The 19,008-nt window shown below is 44.4% G+C and overlaps 1 protein-coding gene and 1 long non-coding RNA gene across 3 annotated transcripts in view; one reads left to right on the forward strand and one right to left on the reverse strand.

Annotated features, from left to right (window-relative positions):
* LOC112824671 (uncharacterized) overlaps nucleotides 1–19,008 on the reverse strand; it is an 80,651-nt gene that overhangs the window by 33,103 nt on the left and 28,540 nt on the right. The gene's annotated exons all lie outside the window — the stretch shown is intronic.
* NHLH2 (nescient helix-loop-helix 2) lies at nucleotides 7,375–12,028 on the forward strand. 2 transcript variants are annotated; one of them, XM_073895990.1, is made up of 3 exons: nucleotides 7,375–7,525; nucleotides 7,931–8,256; nucleotides 10,034–12,028. In XM_073895990.1, exon 3 carries the CDS (start codon nucleotides 10,042–10,044, stop codon nucleotides 10,447–10,449), a length of 408 nt encoding a protein of 135 aa, XP_073752091.1. In that variant the 5' UTR covers nucleotides 7,375–7,525; nucleotides 7,931–8,256; nucleotides 10,034–10,041; the 3' UTR covers nucleotides 10,450–12,028. The 2 variants fall into 2 exon arrangements, with proteins under 2 accessions (XP_073752091.1, XP_073752092.1); XM_073895991.1 differs by lacking the exons at nucleotides 7,375–7,525; nucleotides 7,931–8,256 and adding an exon at nucleotides 9,204–9,283.

A 19,008-nucleotide genomic window follows, 5' to 3' on the forward strand; every position in this document is an offset into this window, starting at 1 on the left:
AGCAAATCTTCCAAAAATGAAACCAAAGTAAAGACAGCTTCAGAAAAACAGTAGGTGAGAAAATTCAGTGCCAGCTGGCATGCTGTGTAATAAATGTTAAAGGGCAGAAGAAATATGTTACCAGGTCGAAACTCATATTTATGCAATCATATAAGGAGCTCTGAAAATGGTAAAATGAGTACTACCTTGCAAAATAGGGAACAGACTATTGATACCTGTAACAACATGGATGGACCTCAAAATAGTGACCCATTGAAAAAAGGCACACAAAAAAGAAAACATAATATTTGATCCCATTTATATAAAATTCTAAAAACACAAAATAATCTCGAAGGACAGAAATTAGACCAACAGTTTCCTGTGGGATGAGAAGGGAGGATGAGTGGGGATGGATTACAGAGTATAAAGGATGTGTTCACTACCCTGATGATTATGACAGTTTCATGGCTCCACACCATATGCCCAAACTCATTACACTGTGCATTTTAAATGCATGCAATTTACTAAATATATTATACCTCAATAAGCTGAAGAGTTAACAATAATAAAGAGTAGGGAAGATGTTGGACAGCTGGAGCATTGCTGGCAAAAATGCAAAATGGTAACAACTACTTTGTAAAACAGTTTGGCGGTCTCTCATAAAGTTCAACAAGCATGCACCTTACAACCCAACGATCTCAGCCCTAGTTATTTACTCAGGAGAACTGTATCCATACGTCCTCATACATGCTTGTATGTGCATGGTTATACTAGATTAGTTAGCTGTATGCTTAGGATCCAAACAACTCAAATGTTGATTCATTTGTGAATGAATAAACAAACTGCTACATCACACAATGGGCTACTATTCAGAAAAACCAAAACCAAAACCAAAATGAACCAAATTGCTGATTTATCCAACAACATGGATGAATCTCAAAAGCTGCATGCTGAGTAAAAAAGCCAGACTCAAAAGTATGCACACTGTATGATTCCATTTTTACAACATTCTGGAAAAGGCAGAACTATAGGAAGAGAAATCAGATTACTTGTTGTCTGAGGTTGATTGTGGACAGAGGGATTGGTTACTAAGGGATACAAGGATGCTTTTAGGGTGATGGAAATGTTCTATATTTTGACTGTGTTGGTTACACGAATGTATACATTTGTCAAATTCATAGAACTGAACATCTCTGAAGGGTGAATTTTACTCTATATAAATTAAATTTCAATGAACTGATTTTTAAAATTAAGCATCCAAACCATAAAAGGAAACCCCTGAAGTTTTTCAGTAATGCTTAAAGTCATGTCATATTCAATCTAGCACTTTTAAACATTTCACTAAATATAATGGTAAACGTTTAGAACCTTTTCTTGAGGTTTCATATTCTATAGCAAAAGCCACTCTTGGGGAAAAGGCTGAAATAGTACACAGGAACCAATAAGGTAACAAACAAATATGCATTCCCATGTCAGCAAATTTCACTAATAGACACTGGGGAAACACTGCTGAAGATTTAAAGAAGCAAGTATGAGACCAATTCATGGAGTGGGGGCAGTTTGCTATTTAGCTGGATGAGAAAGAACATCAGTGATTTCTAACATGTTTCAGCTCACGATACTTTACAGATTGTTTCAATAATCAAATACACAAAGAACTTCTTTTTAAGGGGGCATTGAAGGTAAAATGTATGGGAGAAGAGCTACTCACAACTGAAACGATCTTTAATAAAAGAATGATTTATGGAAAAACTGTGGACCTATAGCCACTGAGGGAATGGCTGCTTTAACTCAAATAGAGGGCTGGGAGCCAGAAATACCGTCACAAACAAAATTTATTCACTAAATAATTCCTATGTAAGAATTTTCCATAAGAAAGTTGAAGCATACCAGATATACTCATGTAGTTTTCAGTCTTTTAAAATATGGTAGAATCTTTGCAATAAATGAAACTGGAAGAGATCATGAAATTCTACTGTCCCACAAAGAATTAGTTAGTATATAGCAAAGTTCTTAAAGAATCTCTTAAAGAAGGTTGTTCGACTTTAAGTGTTCTAAATTTATTTTTCTTTCATGACTAGGGGGTGTCAGTAAGATGCTAACAGCAGATTAAAAACAAACAAAACTCCCTGAATGTCTCTCTCTATGTATGTATTTTTAAAAGAGTTAAATGGTAATTTTTAAAAAAAGAAATTTGTGCCATGGAAAAGACATTTTAAAGATTTTTATTTATTTATTTGAGAGAGAGAGAATGAGAGAGAGCACGAGAGGGAAGAGGGTCGGAGGGTGCAGCAGGAAAAGACACTTTAAAGAGAGATATTGGGGGGCACCTGGGTGGCTCAGTCAGTTAAGGGTCTGACTCTTGGTTTCAGCTTAGGTCATGATCTCAGGGTTGTGAGACAGAGTTCCACGTTGGACTCCATGCTGGGTGTGGAGCCTGCTTAAGATTCTCTCTCCTATGGTGAGCACTGTGAATTGTGTAAGACTGTTGAATCACAGACCTGTATCTCTGAAACAAATACTACATTATATGTTAAGAAAAAAAAAGGGGAGGTGCCTGGGTGGCTCAGTTGGTTAAGCGACTGCCTTTGGCTCAGGTCATGACCCTGGAGTCCCAGGATCGAGTCCCACGTCGGGTTCCCCGCTCAGTGGGGAGTGTGCTTCTCCCTCTGACCCTCTTCCCTCTCGTGTTCTCTGTCTCTCATTCTCTCTCTCTCAAATAAATAAATAAAATCTTTTTAAAAAAAGAAGAAGATAGTAGGAAGGAAAAAATGAAGGGGGGGAATCAGAGGGGGAGATGAACCATGAGAGACTATGGACTCTGAGAAACAAACTGAGGGTTCTAGAGGGGAGGGAGGGGGTGGGGGGATGGGTTAGCCTGGTGATGGGTATTAAAGAGGGCACGTATTGAATGGAGCACTGGGTGTTATACGCAAACAATGAATCATGGAACATTACATCAAAAACTAATGATGTAATGTATGGTGATTAACATAACAAAATAAAATTAAAATAAAATAAAATAAACAAACAAGTAAAAAAAAATTCTCTCTCCTTCTCCCTCTGCCCCTCCCCCCCACACTCTCTCTCTTAAAAATAAATAAAAAATATAGATAGAGATTTGGAAAATTTTCTATTGTTACGTGATTTTTGCTGCTCAAAGTAATGGAAATGTGCCCATATATCAAAATCTCTTACATGTGAATGCTTAAAATACTTAGAAAAATCTAAACTGTTAAAATTTTCCAAATAAAGAGTTTCAGGGCTTTTGAACTCATTTGTTAAAAGAATGAAGAATTCCCATTAGAAGGAAATTTGCTAGCCAAATTTCATCAAAACTTTGGCATATTTGGTAGATAAGAGAGAAAAAATTAGAATCATAATTTAGTTAATAATCAATGATGAACTACTATTTGGATCTTTGAATTTTTGTATTACATCTCTTTCTGCTATAGTAGCCATAAAATCCAGATTCTAAGTAAATTGAGCTTAAAAACCAGACCATCAGATCACATTATCACAAAGGGTTAAGCAATGATTATAATAAAATGAAGCTTATTGCTTCCAAAAACTACATATTATCTTGTGCTGTTAACAGGCTTTTGTATTTAATAATAATAACAATAAATAAAAAATGTTAACAAAGATTATTAATTTTATGTTTCACATTCTTTAAAAATGTCTTTTTGTTTATGCTTTATAATTACAGAATATGCTTGTAGGTAGTCCATATATAAAGTTTGTTGATAATAAATATACATATACTGGATGTATACTATCAAAAATTTTTACTGATGGGGTGCAAAATTTAAGAAAACAGATTGGAAACAGCTGTCTAGTGGAATTAACAAATAATTATAAAGTCTTTGTAGTCCAATAGCATCAGGCACAATTCTAGATGCACAGTAAGTATTTAAAACTGTTTGCTCAGTGACCACCTCTGAATACAAAATGTGGTACTTTCTGTATATTTTGTGTGTATGTATAGTTCTCCCTTGGAATATGCATTTCATTTGGTGACTAATTCCTCTGCCTGAGTATATCTGTGTAAGACACCTGAACCACAGAAGCAGTAGTGCTCCGTGGTGGCAGTTTCTGAATTTAGACTACCTGAGTCTAAATCTTGGCTCCATAATTTATTAGCTAATAACCTTGAATAGATCATCTTCTGTGGCCTAGCTTCCCTTTATGCATAATCAGGACAATAGCAGTACCTGTCTTATCGCTTTGTGGTGAAGATAAAATGAGTTAATATGTGTAAAGTCCCTAGACCTATGTCTGACATATGGAAAGTGCTCACTGCAGGTTAGTTGCCAAATACACACACACACACACACACACACACACACAATTGGGGTGAGTACACTGATATGTTTATATTTCATGTAATTTTATTTTACATTTCAGGTTCACAATATGTATGTATTTTGAGTAACAGTAATATTATTAACAATAGTCAACACTGATTGAGTATTAGTTCTGGGCATTCATTTAAGTACTTTACACAGATTATCTTTATCTTTGGAAAAAAGATGATACAACATAGCAACATATAGCATATTTTTCTTATTCCCATTTTACAGATGGAAAACTGAGGTCCAGAAAAGTAACGTAACTCCTTTAAGTTCACATAGCTAGCTTATGATAGATCCAGGAAGACTGGCCTATTTTTTTTTTTTTTTTAGATTTTATTTATTTATCTGGGAAGGAGAGGGAGAGAATCTCAAGCAAACTCCACCATGAGCAGGGAGCCCAACGTGGGGCTCGATCCCACGACCCTGAGACCATGACCCCAGCAGAAACCAAGAGTTGGACGCTTCACTGGCTGAGTCACCCAGGCTCCCCAGTATGGCTTTATAAATCACTGCTTGCAACCTCCCAGTTGTTTAATATTACTGAATATTACTTCTAATACTCCCTAATATCTTCCTTTGTATGATGCTTGGTATTTTATAAGATACTTTCACATACAGTGAGTCTCATAACCAGTCTGTGAAGTGAATAGGGCAAGATCATTATCCTCACTTTTATGGAGAGGAAACTGGTGCAACTGAAACCATGGGAGTCTTTCAGTAGACGTGTTTCTGCGTTACAAACATCCTGGCTGCCTCTGTACACAAGGAGTCATTCACCATAAACGGACCGAGTACTTACAATGTGTCAAACTCAGACATCCGTGATGCTCTGGAAGCGTCACAGCCTAGTGGGAAACACAGGTATGGAAAGAGAGAATCACCATATACAGTGTGTAATCGCTAACGGGGATAGGAAAAAAAGTGCTTATGAAGCACAGAAGGAGGGACCATCTGTGCCGGGGAGGTCTTAGAAAAGGTGAAGGTGGCTGCGGGGGATGGGGAGGCTTTCCTGGAAGACAGAACACACGCGTGTGAGTGTGAATCCATGTTTGTGACCGTGACTGTGCGTCCAGCCATGGCTATGGATGAGTCTGAGTGTGTACCTGTTTACAAGGGCTTACTCACATACTAATGTATGTACACGCAGTCCGTCAGTGGGGAGTCAGTAAGCCTGAATGTAAAGAAGAATGTGTCTGGATCCACACACACCTTGGCAGAATCTGACCTCCCTGGTGCCTTCCCGCTGTCCCTTGTTCCCCCAATATCAGGGTAACCAGAGATACCAGTGGCTTCCCACTGTAGCAATTGTCTCAGGAGCTCTGGTGATTAGACGCACCAGGTTTTTCACTCTGTCAATCTGAATGTGTAGCAGTCTAATAGAGCCAGCTAGCTTACCTGAGTGGGGGTGGGTGGGTGGAAAGTACAGTTATCTGTGGGTGCACATCTGTGTGCACACTTCTGGCTATGTGTGAATGCTTAGTGTTGCTGCTCTAAGCCAGACTGGGGAAATCTCCTTTTCCCTTCATCTTCACCACCTTGGGGACTTCACCCGCTCACCTGTTTCCACTGCCACCTAAATGGGGCTGGCTTCTGCCTCCACTGAAGTGTCCCGGGGATATCTAAAATGTGCTTCTGTGCTGGGGCTGGGCAGAGGCAAGGCTGGAAAGTGTTGGTGCCCATTTTCCTTGGAGACACTTCCTACTCTACCCCACCCCTGCCCCATTTCAGGCCAGACATCTCCCCTAAGCTGAAAAATGTGTGCAAAGGCAAACAGGACTGGTGGTAGCCATGAGGGTCACTCCCAGGGGTAGGCTGATCAGTCCTCTCCCCTGATGATAAAACTTGTTTTCAGGGGAGCAAAATTGAAAAAGAAAGAAAACCGAGGACCCCTCTCTCCACAGATATTCCCCCAGGAATTAGTGAGGTGGGGAATAAGGCTATAATATTCATATTTCTTTTAAGCTTACACAATCAAAAAAGCTAAAATTGCAAATAATATGTAGTTGATGGAGACTAACTGTATCTCTCTAAAGTGGTAAAGTAATTGAACTAGATTTTCCCTTTTGTTAGAAGGCATATAAATTCAGGGCCATGGGGTCGTGTAAGGCAAAGGCATAATGTGCTGCAAAACACTGGTGATTTGTGTGGGTTTGCATCCTGGCCCAGTGCACTGCCTCACAGCTAGATATTCACATGGTAAAATAAGCAAAAATGAAGTACAATAATCAACACATGTAATTTGCCATATTTTAACTTGAATGAATGAATAAGCAATGAGAAAAACAAACATATTTAGAAAAGTAGGATGGTCTTGTGGTAGAGTGCTCTCTGAAATTACAATACCTGGATTCTCTTCCCAGCTCCACCAATGACTTAATCTATTGAAAAGGGTTTTGTTTTTATTTTTTTAAATCATATATTGGAAAATTAATCCAGTGGCAGGATATATTTTAAAAATATGAGTATGTTCAATCAAGTCTTGTTCACGTATCTTTTAAAATGTAAATGATCACTAAAATAAATGATCACTAATAAATGTTAGCTGTTGCATATATGAATATATTTACTATAGTACCTACCATATATAGTATATATTTTCATGTTCTGGACACAAATATTTTCCTTAACATTAAGGGAAGATATTGTTTTTCTAATACGGGAGAGCAATTTTTCCATAGTCAATATGTGTTTATTTGCACTTAAATTATTGATGCATCAATAATCTGAAAAAGAGAAATAGTCTGATAATGGCTAGAGACTCTGTTTAGAGGCTAAGGTTTCTATCATGGACTGCTTTCAACTGTTATATTTTATGGCACAGATTCAGTGGGAATCTGATCTGCTAAAATATTTGGGCTGTGAAAACTCCCACACTGTGACAGATGTCAAGTCCAATTAAGTGACTCATGTCCAGGTTTCTGTCCAATAGGATTTCCCATTAAATATCAATTTAGGGAAAAAAAATTCCATCCCCCTTCTTAAGCCTTTATCTCTTCCACCATCTCCAGGCTGAATCAATTGGTACCAGGAGAGCCAAGAAGCCACACACGCATCTCTGCCACTTTGCTCTGGCTCTCCCACCCTCTCCCGTCTTTCTCCGCTTCCCTGTCACTGTTACTCCGGGAGACGTTCACTTTCCACCAACCTTCTCCAAGCGTCTCCAAGCCAGACTATATATATTTTACTGTAAGGTAAAGAAAGGAGGGGGTGGGGTGGGAGATGGAAGCAAGCCTTGAAAGACTTTGAAACTGCAAATAGGTGTCTGTTTATACAAACTACAAGTAAATGAGGAAAGAGGAAGAGGCAAGCTTAGCCCCGAGTTACAGTATTGTGTTCCTGGGAACTGGGGAGACATCAGCTGAACAAAGCCTTATCTCAAAAAAAAAAAAAAAAAAAATCACTTCTGAGGAAGATCGCATCTCTGCCTTGCACTTCCCAGTTTCTGCTCAACCGTATTAAGGGAAGGAAAGGAGTCGTACAGGAGCGGGATCTTATCTTAACCATCTTTCTTATTGATTCTTCCGCTATTAGAAAGTGGAGGAATCAGCCCTTTGATGTGATTGTGTTTATCTCTGCATCTCTTTTGTTATTTATAGAGACCTAGAAGAGGAAAAAAGGCACGAGACTTTTCAACACCTCACTTAAAAAAATCAACAACGAATTTCCCGAAATGTTTGAGAACAATTAAAAGGAAAAGGCGTTTTTGGTTTATCAACTAAGTGAACAATCATTTATATCGTCCACATCCTGAGACATTATCGTCCCTCGCTGTGGACACTAGCGAGATGACAGCTGCTTTTTCATATTCGAATGTAATAAATACTTGCTGCTTTTAATATATTTCGGAATTGCTCCCCTGTATTCTTTGGAATTTGTAACTCTAAAAGATTGGAGAAAAGATTATCGAAAAGGCTTTTACAAGGTAAGACTTCTTTAAATAATTTTTTTCCACCCTGGAACTAAGTTAGATTATTCATATTGCATTTATGGATGTGCTTCAGCTAATTGTTAAATAAATAAAATGTATGCACGACATGCTATTTATGAATATTTTAAAAAGATATCTGGAGGAGAATTTAACATGCTTTGAGGGCAACCCAGGAACTTTTTAGCCGAACTACAACTATGTTGTGGCTTATTGTGATTTTCCATTACTCGCCAATTTATTTATGCCCTTTCAAGCCGAATGTGTAGATGCAAGTTGTTCTACTTTATAAATGTATCTGCAAAAAGCCCGTAAGGAGTCACATGTAGTTCACTTGGAGCATTTGTTTTCATTTTGCATTAGAGGACCTGCTTTCCTAGCAGCGCAATGAAAGCCAGCTTGGAGACAAATTCGCTCCTAGGCAAGTGCAGCGCTGGGAGCGGATCACACATCCCTGGCTTTTGTTTCTCTAGAAGCAAGCCCTCCTACACGTCGCCACCGCGGATTTCTCCCGCGGCGAGCGTCGCTCGGGCTGCACTCACCGGGCCCACGGCCTGGTGCTCCCCCGGCGCCTGCGATCGGTGCGCGCTACACCCGCAGGTGCGGGCCCCTACTGCTGGCCCTTTTCTTGGAGGCCGAATCCCCCCCCCAGGCCCCGCGGTTGTGGGCGCGCCCCCCCACCCCCCGCAGGCGCGCGGTCGGGGTCGGAGCTCCAGGCCGGGAGAGGAGCCCGGCGAGGCCGTCTTCCAGGAGGGCGTCGTTACACGAGAGCTGAGCACAGACCGGCTCGGCCTTGGCCAGGCCGCCCCGGGACCGCTGCGGGCTCTCGGCTCCGGGCCCCTCAGCACCGGACTTGGCGGGCGGAGAGGACGCTCGGGCCGTCTCCTCCCGTCCCCGGTCTTCCCTTCCCTCCCAGCCTCTCCTCCCGCCGCGACCCGGCCGCCGGCATTTTCCCGTGAGGTGGTCAGCCGACTGCCGGGCGCATTGTCTCATCTCCCCGTCTCCGCGTCCCTAAGTCCCCGATGTGTGTGGCTGTCTGCGTGACAGATGGTGCTTTGGGGAGCCGCGAGGGCATAAGGGTCAATTTTCTGTAGAAAGGAGCCTTCGCGTTTTCAGTCATTGTTTTTTCGGAAAAGCCTCCCGCTCCGGGCCGCCTGTCCGCCGTCCGCGCTCGGGATCAGGGTTCATCTCCAGCGCGGGGCGCCCTCCGCAGCCACGGCCGCCCCGCACGCCCCAGCCTAGCGTGAGGGCCACAGGCGCCGCAGCCTCCGGCTGCTGGGTCTAAGGCCCTCGGAGCAGGAGCGCCCTCGGCGTCTCCCCGCCCCGCGTGAACCCCAGAAGTGCTCGCCGTTCGTAATCATTCGTTTGTCAGGGAACGGGAAGTGAGGCCGACTGCCTTGCAGAGTCGGTATTTGGCCGGAGCAGGCACAGAACGCGGTCGCAGCCTCCTGGGCCTGCCCTCTCCCGGGGGTGCCTGGCCCACAGACCGGTCTCGGCCTCTCGCAGGCCGAGGAGTCCGGGATGCGGCCGGGGCCCAGCCGGGACCTCGCTGGCCCCGGCCCCGTGGGGAGGCGCGGGGTTCAGGCCCTCGGGCCTGCCCCTCTCGGCGCGCTCCCTTCCCCGCGGGGCTAGCTCTGTCGAGCGCGCCCGCCTAGGGTGGGGAGGGGACCCGGGACGCGCCGAGGGCCGACTTGGTAGGCCCTCGCTTGCTCTCCCTCGGATCCAAAGAAGACCCTGCTTCCTTTAATTGATTGATTTTCTGGCTCCCCTTCAGCCTCCAAAATGATGCTGAGTCCGGACCAAGCCGCCGACTCGGACCACCCCAGCTCGGCGCACTCGGACCCGGAGTCGTTGGGCGGCGCGGACGCCAAGGTGCTGGGCAGCGTGTCGGACCTGGAACCGGTGGAGGAGGCCGAGGGCGATGGCAAGGGCGGCAGCCGGGCCGCGCTCTACCCGCACCCGCAGCAGCTGAGCCGCGAGGAGAAGCGCCGCCGCCGGCGCGCCACGGCCAAGTACCGCTCGGCTCACGCCACCCGCGAGCGCATCCGCGTGGAGGCCTTCAACCTGGCCTTCGCCGAGCTCCGCAAACTGCTGCCCACGCTGCCCCCGGACAAGAAGCTCTCCAAGATCGAGATCCTGCGTCTGGCCATCTGCTACATTTCCTATCTCAACCACGTCCTGGACGTGTAGGGCCTGGGGCGCGGCGGGAGGCCGCCGGTCCGGAAGCCGGGGCAGCGCCACCGACCCGGGCGGCCGCCGTGGGGCTGGCGGACAAGGCGGTGGCCCAGCGGGACGGCCGCCGGGAGAGGCCTGGACGCGGGAGGAAGCTCGCCACGCGTTTGAGTTCTCTCCGGTCAGCAAGGAGACGAGGGGTTTCCAAATGGGGAAGGTGGGGTTGTCTGGTGAGCCTGGGGTTTGCAGGGGGCATTTTCCAGGCCAGGCGTGCCTCCTGGAGGCATCCGAGACGCACCGCCTCCAGGCCTCCCCTCCGTGTGTTAGGATCCCTTTAAGGGTAGTTGCTTTAGCTCACTGGAGACTTTGAGTTCTCCTACATTGATCTCCCACAGATCTTCATGTTTTGAAAGAATGAGGGCAGAAGCTCAGAGTAAAGACTCCTAACTTTAGACTATCTGGGATTTTTCTAATTGACAAATCACCTAACATTTGGAGGGTTTGGGAAAGACTCTCCTCCAATGTAGATTTAAGGCACAGAAAGGTGGAACAGGAAAGTTTCCGTTCTGCTGTGGAAAGGAAGATTATATTAGAATCCAAATAAAACAGACAAACCCTCAATATTGGTAAGCTCAAAAGATACATTGAGAATAGACACACTGTGGGAAGATTTGAGCTGGGTGAGATTTAAACCCCAAGGTATGACACTGACGTAGACAAGAGAATCCATAATTAAATGGAAATTTTAATATCTGATTGCTTTTTCAGGCGAAGTGCCCCTTTATATATCCCAAAAACATCTATTTGTGACCTTAAACATGTGGACCCATAGGTGCAGTTAGAAAAAAAAACAACCTATTTTTATTTATGTTAGAAGGAGTAGAGTATTTTTTTCAAGACATTTATTTTTCAGAGTGGTGACAATTTTACTTTGGATACTCTGTGCCAATTTATTTATAGTCAAGTGTTTACACTTTTTCCTGTGGAATAATTATGTCTAACTTTTTACGTGTTTGTTGAGATTATACTGTGGTCTTTCTTTTTGCTCTAATTATATTGCACTTGTATAACAAATTTCCCACTTCTCCCTGTTTCTAAACATATTTTATATATTAAGATGTTTGTTCTTGAAAGGTTCTTTTGTTGTGAGATCAGCAACACTAGCACTTCACTATTATAGTTTTTTAAAAAAAGTAAGTGTTGTTATTCTTATCTGTAGTTATGTCTGAAAAGTACAAACTGTTTATAAGGAGAGTAGCTTCTTTGTGTGTGTGTGTGTGCTGTTTGTGCGTGGGATGATTTTAGGAAATTAAGTTATTTTCCTAAAAAAAAAATTCAAAACTACTTTCCTCTGTGACAACCAAAAAGAAAAGTCTATAACCTGAAAATGTTTCATGTTCTCAGCTGTGAAACTCTTAAAACAAGGAGTGTATTTTAGAGACAAGGGAAAAAAAAAAAAACCGCATCTGCTATCCAAAGATTTTAGTCTTTTTCAGGGTTTTTTTGTGTCTCTGTTGCTTTATATAATGCAATATTTTGTAGTGAAAATAGATATAATCTGGTTTCTATCTGACAAGTTTTTCATATCTCATGAATGGTGCGCTGTTTTGCATATAAATAAAGGTATCAAATAAAGTCCTCTCCTTTATTTAAAGCATACTGTCTAAAAATAATAAGCCTACTTGTTGAGCATGAAATATATTAATGGACACTCCGCAAAAAGGAAATAGTTAAAAAAAAAACCCAAAACCCCCCCCTAAATCTTAACATATTTGTGTATTGAGATACTTGATGCTTTTCCTAAACTTGGATCCTGACCAGTCTACATAGATGTTCCACGTATGATGGTGACATAGATAACGTTCCTCTGAATGAGGAATAAATTACAGTGTTCATATAAAAATATTACTTGAATCATGGATTCCTTTGCCCTAAAAAGAAACTTAGTAATTAACTCAACCTCTTCAAATTTGAGTTAGGAAACGGAGGCACAGGGAGGCTAAATGCCCTACACTAAATCACACGGCTATTTGCTAGCAGTAAGAAGACCCCAAGATGATGACACTCAGTCCTCATGGCACTTGTTAAGAACAAGGTGTATACTGCAGTACTCAAACATCTAATTAGGACATAGATTTAAGACATGACACCTGCAAACAAACAAACAAAAAATTAAGTCCTGGGCCAACCCTGGGATATTAAGAATGTCATCTACTAAAACTTGTAAAAATGTGAAATTGTCTGTCTATAAGCAGAACACATGAATACTTTAAAACTTCATACACATGTACAAAATATACACATACATACACACACATGTATAAGATATTATGAACTATGAGTCTATATCACACCAAATCTCTGGTTGCCAAGTAAAAAGTGTAATTACATGGATACTTGGTTTTATGTCTGTGAATCATCTGGGATTATGAGCGTTTTTCACTTTTCACCCGTGTATCTTATAGTCAGGTTCACAGATACCTAGTGAGACTTCATTCTCTTCTTCACATGGAGGTAGGTGCTTAGTAGGAATGCTCTTTCTAGGGCATGAAAAGGAATGGTGCCTTCTTTGGCTTTGTATCTGGAGTCCCGGCTACTGCAGCAGTGGATGGTTAATCCAGCCTCCAGACATGCTGTCTTTGGATGGACTGTTTGGATTGAGGTCTTCCCACCTTTAGGAATGGTCCCACTCCTGACAGCACTTTACTATTACACTACAGAAAAACTGGCCCTGCTCCTATGCCAAAGAAATGGAGTCAACTTCGAACCTCTAAAAACTCTGAGGACCTCCCTTTTCCTGGTTTATGAGCACAATTTCCAACTGACCTACACAGACCTCCCAGTGACATCTAGGAAGGATGTTTTAACTCACCCCCCCCCCCCCACCCACGGCCCCCCCCCTTGGTGTTAACCTGAGGCGGACAAGGACAAGGGGCAAAGCACAACATCCCTTCCCAGCTACATGGGTCCTGTGGTCCCAGGAGAGGATCTCTGCAATGTCATTTCAGATCCAAGGCTGTGTAGCACCCTCTCAAGAGAAAGGGGGCATGGGGGCACTCTGCTAGACCAGAGGGAAACTGACTCATCCCTGGCATGTAACACGGGCTCAGTGCCGTCCAGCCACAGGCAAGGGAGTAATGACCCTTCTCTGAATAATGACGGTGAGCCTTCAATCTCACATACAAATATTTATTGAGGGCCTACTGTGTGCCGGACATTGTTCTACTAGATGCTGAAAGTAGAGCAACAGATGAGATAAAGCCTGGAGAGGAGCAGTACACTGACAACAAATTAAACGTATTTAATTTCAAGTTTTGCTCAGTGCTATAAAGAAAAACAAAGCAGGGTAAAGAAAGAGACACTGGCAGCAGAGGGTGCTGCTAAGGGTATGATTTTAGGGCTGTGAGGGAAGGCCTCTTGGAAGAGGCGGAGACCTGGATCCGCCTCACTGGCAGCTGCCAAGGTCGCTGCTACTTGTAGTGCCCTGTCTTCTCACATCCTGTTACCATGTCCTGTGCTTATGCCACCAAAACCAGTGCAGCCGACCTCTCACCACGCCCCATTGGCAGCGGCCTCATCCTTCACCCCCAGCTTGCTCTCTCCCTACACAGACTATGGACCGCAGTTCCCTCAGCTGCTCCTCTGACCTTATGCCCTCTGTCCCAGCTGCCCACATCCGGCCAGTGCATCGCCACTCCCAAGGAAACCTAGCCCCACCGGGCCCAGCCAACAAGGCCACCTGGGCTGAGTATTTCTATGCCAAGATGGCCGCTTCACTTCTGCCACTGCACAGAGACATCCAGAGAAAAGGGGCCAACGTCTTGAGCAAAAAACCCTTCCCTTGCAGGGAGAGGGCAATGGGAGGGGAGGCCACTGACAGTATGGGTAGTGGGATGGATTAGGAGAGGCACAGCAGACTGAGGACAGGGGGTGCATACGGAAAGAAAGGGGGCTGGATGGAGGAGGAGAGAAGGCCCGCTTCCCGAATGAGACCTACTCTCGGGGATTCGTCCAGTGGCCCTGCCCTATGACCACACTGCCTGCCATGACGACGACGACAGAGCCAACCTCTGGAATGCTGTGATGTATCCAGGGCCCATCACTGCCATCCGTCTCTGCATGCCAGTCTTCCTCCTACCGAGGTTTGGGGGAAGCAGAGGGTAAGGGGCAGAGGGCAGCCAGCTCAAGTGCATGTAGCCAGTCCCCTTTTCCAGGCCTAGAAGGGCTCTAGCTCATTGTTGGGGTAGTAGGAATACCGACAGCTAACATGCCCTCAGTGTGTATTGTATGCTTACCGAGTTAAGGCCTTTGCATGCCTTATTGTCTCATTTAATTCTCACAGCAACCCAACTAGGTAGGTAACTGTTACTGTCTCTACTAAGCAAACGAGCAAACTGAGGCTTAGAGAAATTACATAACTTGCTCAGGGTCATGAAGCCATGTCTGTTGGTTTCATGAAGTGCGTAGCTTTAGGGATCATACTCAACAGTTTTCCTTTGCTAAAGGGTGGCTGTGCCAAGCATGCACCTTACCTTTGGCCCTGGCACCCCATCTCCCCATCCATGTGCTTAGGAGAAGCTTCAGTTCAGGTCATGCCTAAGGAATGTAGGTCCCACAACCAAGAGGATGGAGGGAAGCTAAGACTGAGTCTGTCCTCTGCTTGCCAAGTTCAGCACGTGCCTGAGCTTGGAACTAAGCTGCTGGGAGGCAGGGGAGCCTCTTTCTATATCGTCGGAAGACACTGCAGGCTTGTGGCAGCCCTGGACCAGCTCTTCCCGAAGGAGACTGCAGCTAGGCTGACACTGTCCGAGACATTACTATTCACCACCTGCTCTTCTGGCTACCCCACCCACACTCCTTAGCATACCTGGTCCGTTCTCACGTTGGCCTGAGAAACATCTTTTTAAAGTTAGCATGCTAGTCCCTGCCTGAAAGCTCTTCTTGACTTCCCACGGCTTATAAATAAAGCTCAAGTTTTTCTCCAGGCATAGAAATCTTTCACAAGCTTGTTGCAGATACTCTCTAGCATCATCTTCAGCCACTCTCCCTGAAGTTAAATGTTCCTGCCAAATTCAGATTTCCTCTCTTCCCTGGAGATGCCGGATCCTTTCTAACCTGTGCCTTTGTACTTACTCTCTTTCTGCCTGGAATGCTTTTCCTCCATTCTTATGTTTTGCCCAGAAAATTCCAGTTACTCCATTGTCACCCAACTCAAATGTAAACACTTTACAAAACTTTCCTCAGTTTCTTTGGGCAACATTAGCTGCTCTGTTCTCTGAATCCCAAATACAAACATCATTATACCAGAATTATTTGTTTCTCCTATCCCTGTGTTTGAAACCCAGGAGTCTGGGGCCAGGTTTAGACTCTGGCTCCAATTCATTCTATGTGTGTGATGTTGAATATGTTACTATACTTCCTTAAGCTGCCCTTATCAGATGTGTAGGATGGGGTGATATATGCACCTTATCTCAACCCCATGTTTCCAAAGGATAATGGAGAGTGCTTACCAGAAGAGGAAGAATACAATAAGAGCTGGATGATTGGGAGCTATTGTAATTACTGTTCCATTTATAGCATGCATAGGAAGTTGTATAGGAGAAACTAAAAATAATACGTTAATAATTCATTAATGTGGGCGCCTGGGTGGCTCAGTTGGTTAAGCGACTGCCTTCGGCTCAGGTCATGATCCTGGAGTCCCGGGATCGAGTCCCACATTGGGCTCCCTGCTCGGCGGGGAGTCTGCTTCTCCCTCTGACCCTCCCCCCTCTCGTGTGCTCTCTCTCTCTCTCATTCTCTCTCTCTCAAATAAATAAATAAAATCTTTAAAAAAATTCATTAATGTGTTAATGATCTGTGGTCTCCATCAACTGTATTCACCTGCATATGACACATAACTAGCTCTACAAAAAGTCAGACAGAAATAATCCCTGTCCTATAAGACAGAAAACATTACAGGTAAGTAAATAGGATGTGAGAGAATAAAACATAAAAGCATACATTCAAAGTTATGCACATGTCTGCAGCCCCCACCCCACTCCACGTGGGAGGCCTGCCCTACGCCTTTTCTCTTTTCATCGTGGTTTCCCCTCGGCACTGCTGCTGTCACAGGCACTATCGCAGAGAGGTCAGGAGCATGGACTCTGACAGAGCACGCCTGTGTTTGAATCCCAGCTCTTCTACTAACTGGCTTTGGCCCTGAACAAATTCCTGAGTTCTCTGCCTCACTTTATTCACCGGCAAAATGGGGGTGATTAGTCGTTCCTATCCTGTAGCATTGTTAGGAAGATTAATTGAGTTAATTCATGTAAAACACTTAGCACATGTCTGGTATGTGTTAAGAGCTCAACAGCACTTACTATAATGGCTTTTTAAAAGTTAACTTCTTCTTGAGGTAATGAGGAGAGAAATCGTTGGAATTTCCTGTCCAGTTTGGCTAAGTATTTCCAGATCAGGAGGGAAGTTCTTCCTCTCCTTGCGGCCATTCCAGAAAGACACCAGGAGAAAGGGACAGGTTATCAGGGATCATGGGAAAGGTGTAAGATCCACGGCTACAGGAGAGGGGAAGGGCCCTCTCCAGGATCTCCTGGGGTTAAGATGCGATAACTGGGCGGGGGGAAAGGACATGGGGGTTAGTCTGCCTGAAAGGCTCAGAGGGTCAGACCAACTCAAGGGAAAGAGATAAAGGAAACACCCTCCAGAGCTGACTCTGTGGGGCAGGACCTGGTGCATCCCCTCCTGGTCGATAAAAGTAACAGGGGCTGGGGATTGTTTCTGGAGCAGTGGGAGCTGAGCTGTGTTGGAGGTTGGAGGTCTGGTTTGCAATGTGGGGAGGTTGCCTTGGTTCAGGTGTGAGTCGATTGGGGTGAGTAAAAATCAATCCGCATAAATTTTCTGAGCAACTACATTAAAAAAAAACAACACTTAATGGAGAACGTAAGAACATCTACAGAAGTGAAGGGCATAGTAAACTGGATTCTAATACCCCGATATTTCATTTATACTCTTACCCATACTCTCCCCTACCTCACTGGATTATTTGAAGCAAATGCCGAACATGGCGCCATTTCACCCATAAATGCATCAGTAAGTATCTCTAAAAGATACAGACTTTTCTTTAACTTAACTAAATTACCATCATTACCGTGAAACAAATTAGCAGTGTTTCCTGAATATCATCAATGAGCACCTACGTACTTGAGGGGAATTTTACAGCTGGCCTAACCGACCTTTCCCAATTATCCTTTTCTTTCTTTCTTTCTTTTCTCTTTTTAAGATTTCACCCATTTATTTGAGAGAGAGCGAGCACGGATGAGTTGGGGGGGCAGAGAGAGAGGGAGAAGCAGACTCCCTACTGAGCAGGGAGCCCCACGCAGAGCTCAATCCCAGGATCCCAAGATCATGACCTGAGCTGAAGGTGGATGCTTAACTGACTGTGCCACCCAGGCGTCCCTCAATTATCTTTTTTTCTCCAGCCAGTTGGCTTGTCTTTCTGATGGTCCCCTATTTTAAAAATTCACCCATGTCCTCCTTAACTCTGGCACTTTCTCCCCCCTCCCTACACAACGTGAGTGCCCCTCTCACCACCCTCTCCCTGCCTCGTCACGGAGGGACATGCCTGAGACACTGGCCAGTTCAGCACAGTAGGCCATTCCGCAGTCTAAAGCTGCTGTGGGGGTATGCTTGGGTAGCTCACTGGTTAACTACAACCCAGGGTAAAAGACACACTGCCAAAGCCCAACTCAGACAGATTTCAAAGATTTAAAAACAAAAAATCAGGTAATTCTCCTAGCTGTTGGTGGGGAGCTGGGATGAGGAGCTGCCTTGGAGAAGGAAGAATTCTGGGAAATTAGGAGTATGGACATGTCAGCCCTCCCTCCCTGACGGCAACACCTGTGGAGGCCTGAGGATTATTAACAACAGCAACGAATGCCCCTAGCATGGTCCTCTCAGCTCACAAAGTCTGTCACATATGCTATCTCTGTGAGTCCTTCAGGCCCCTAGGACAGGGGTATGACCAACTGACATCCTGAGTGGTTAAGTGGCTCAGCCATGTCTCATACCCTGTCTGCAGCAGAGCTACCTAGAAGACTTTGACAGCAATCCTAAGCTCCTTCCACACACAGACCCCACACTGTCTGCCCTGGGTCATAGCCTGGTGACTAACAGACGTATCAGCAAGAACTGCACTAACTTAGCACTTACCCTTGGCCAGGCACTTTCCATGATTAACTCACATAATCCTCCAACAATCAGTGACTCGGGAGCCCTTATTATTCCTAAATTACACACGAAGACACCAAAAACACAGAGAAGTTAAGAAACGTGCCCCAGGTCACACAGCTAGCAAGCTTTGAATGGGAAATGAAGCCGAAGGGCAGTAAAATTCAAAAGCTTATACTTTGAAAAAAGGGAAAAAGGAAAAAAATACAAGTTTCTTTTTTGTGGGAAACAAAATACCACACAACACTACAGGAATTAAAAGAGCACATTTCTCTTAAGCAGCCTGGGCCCCAGACCAGACATTGGCCCGGCCCCCTGGACTTGTCCTCACATGCTGAGAGACATCAACATCAC

This window comes from Callorhinus ursinus, unplaced genomic scaffold, assembly GCF_003265705.2.
Source record: "Callorhinus ursinus isolate GAN/ISIS: 27379988/994484 unplaced genomic scaffold, GSC_fseal_2.0 scaffold9, whole genome shotgun sequence".
NCBI lineage: Eukaryota > Metazoa > Chordata > Mammalia > Carnivora > Otariidae > Callorhinus > Callorhinus ursinus.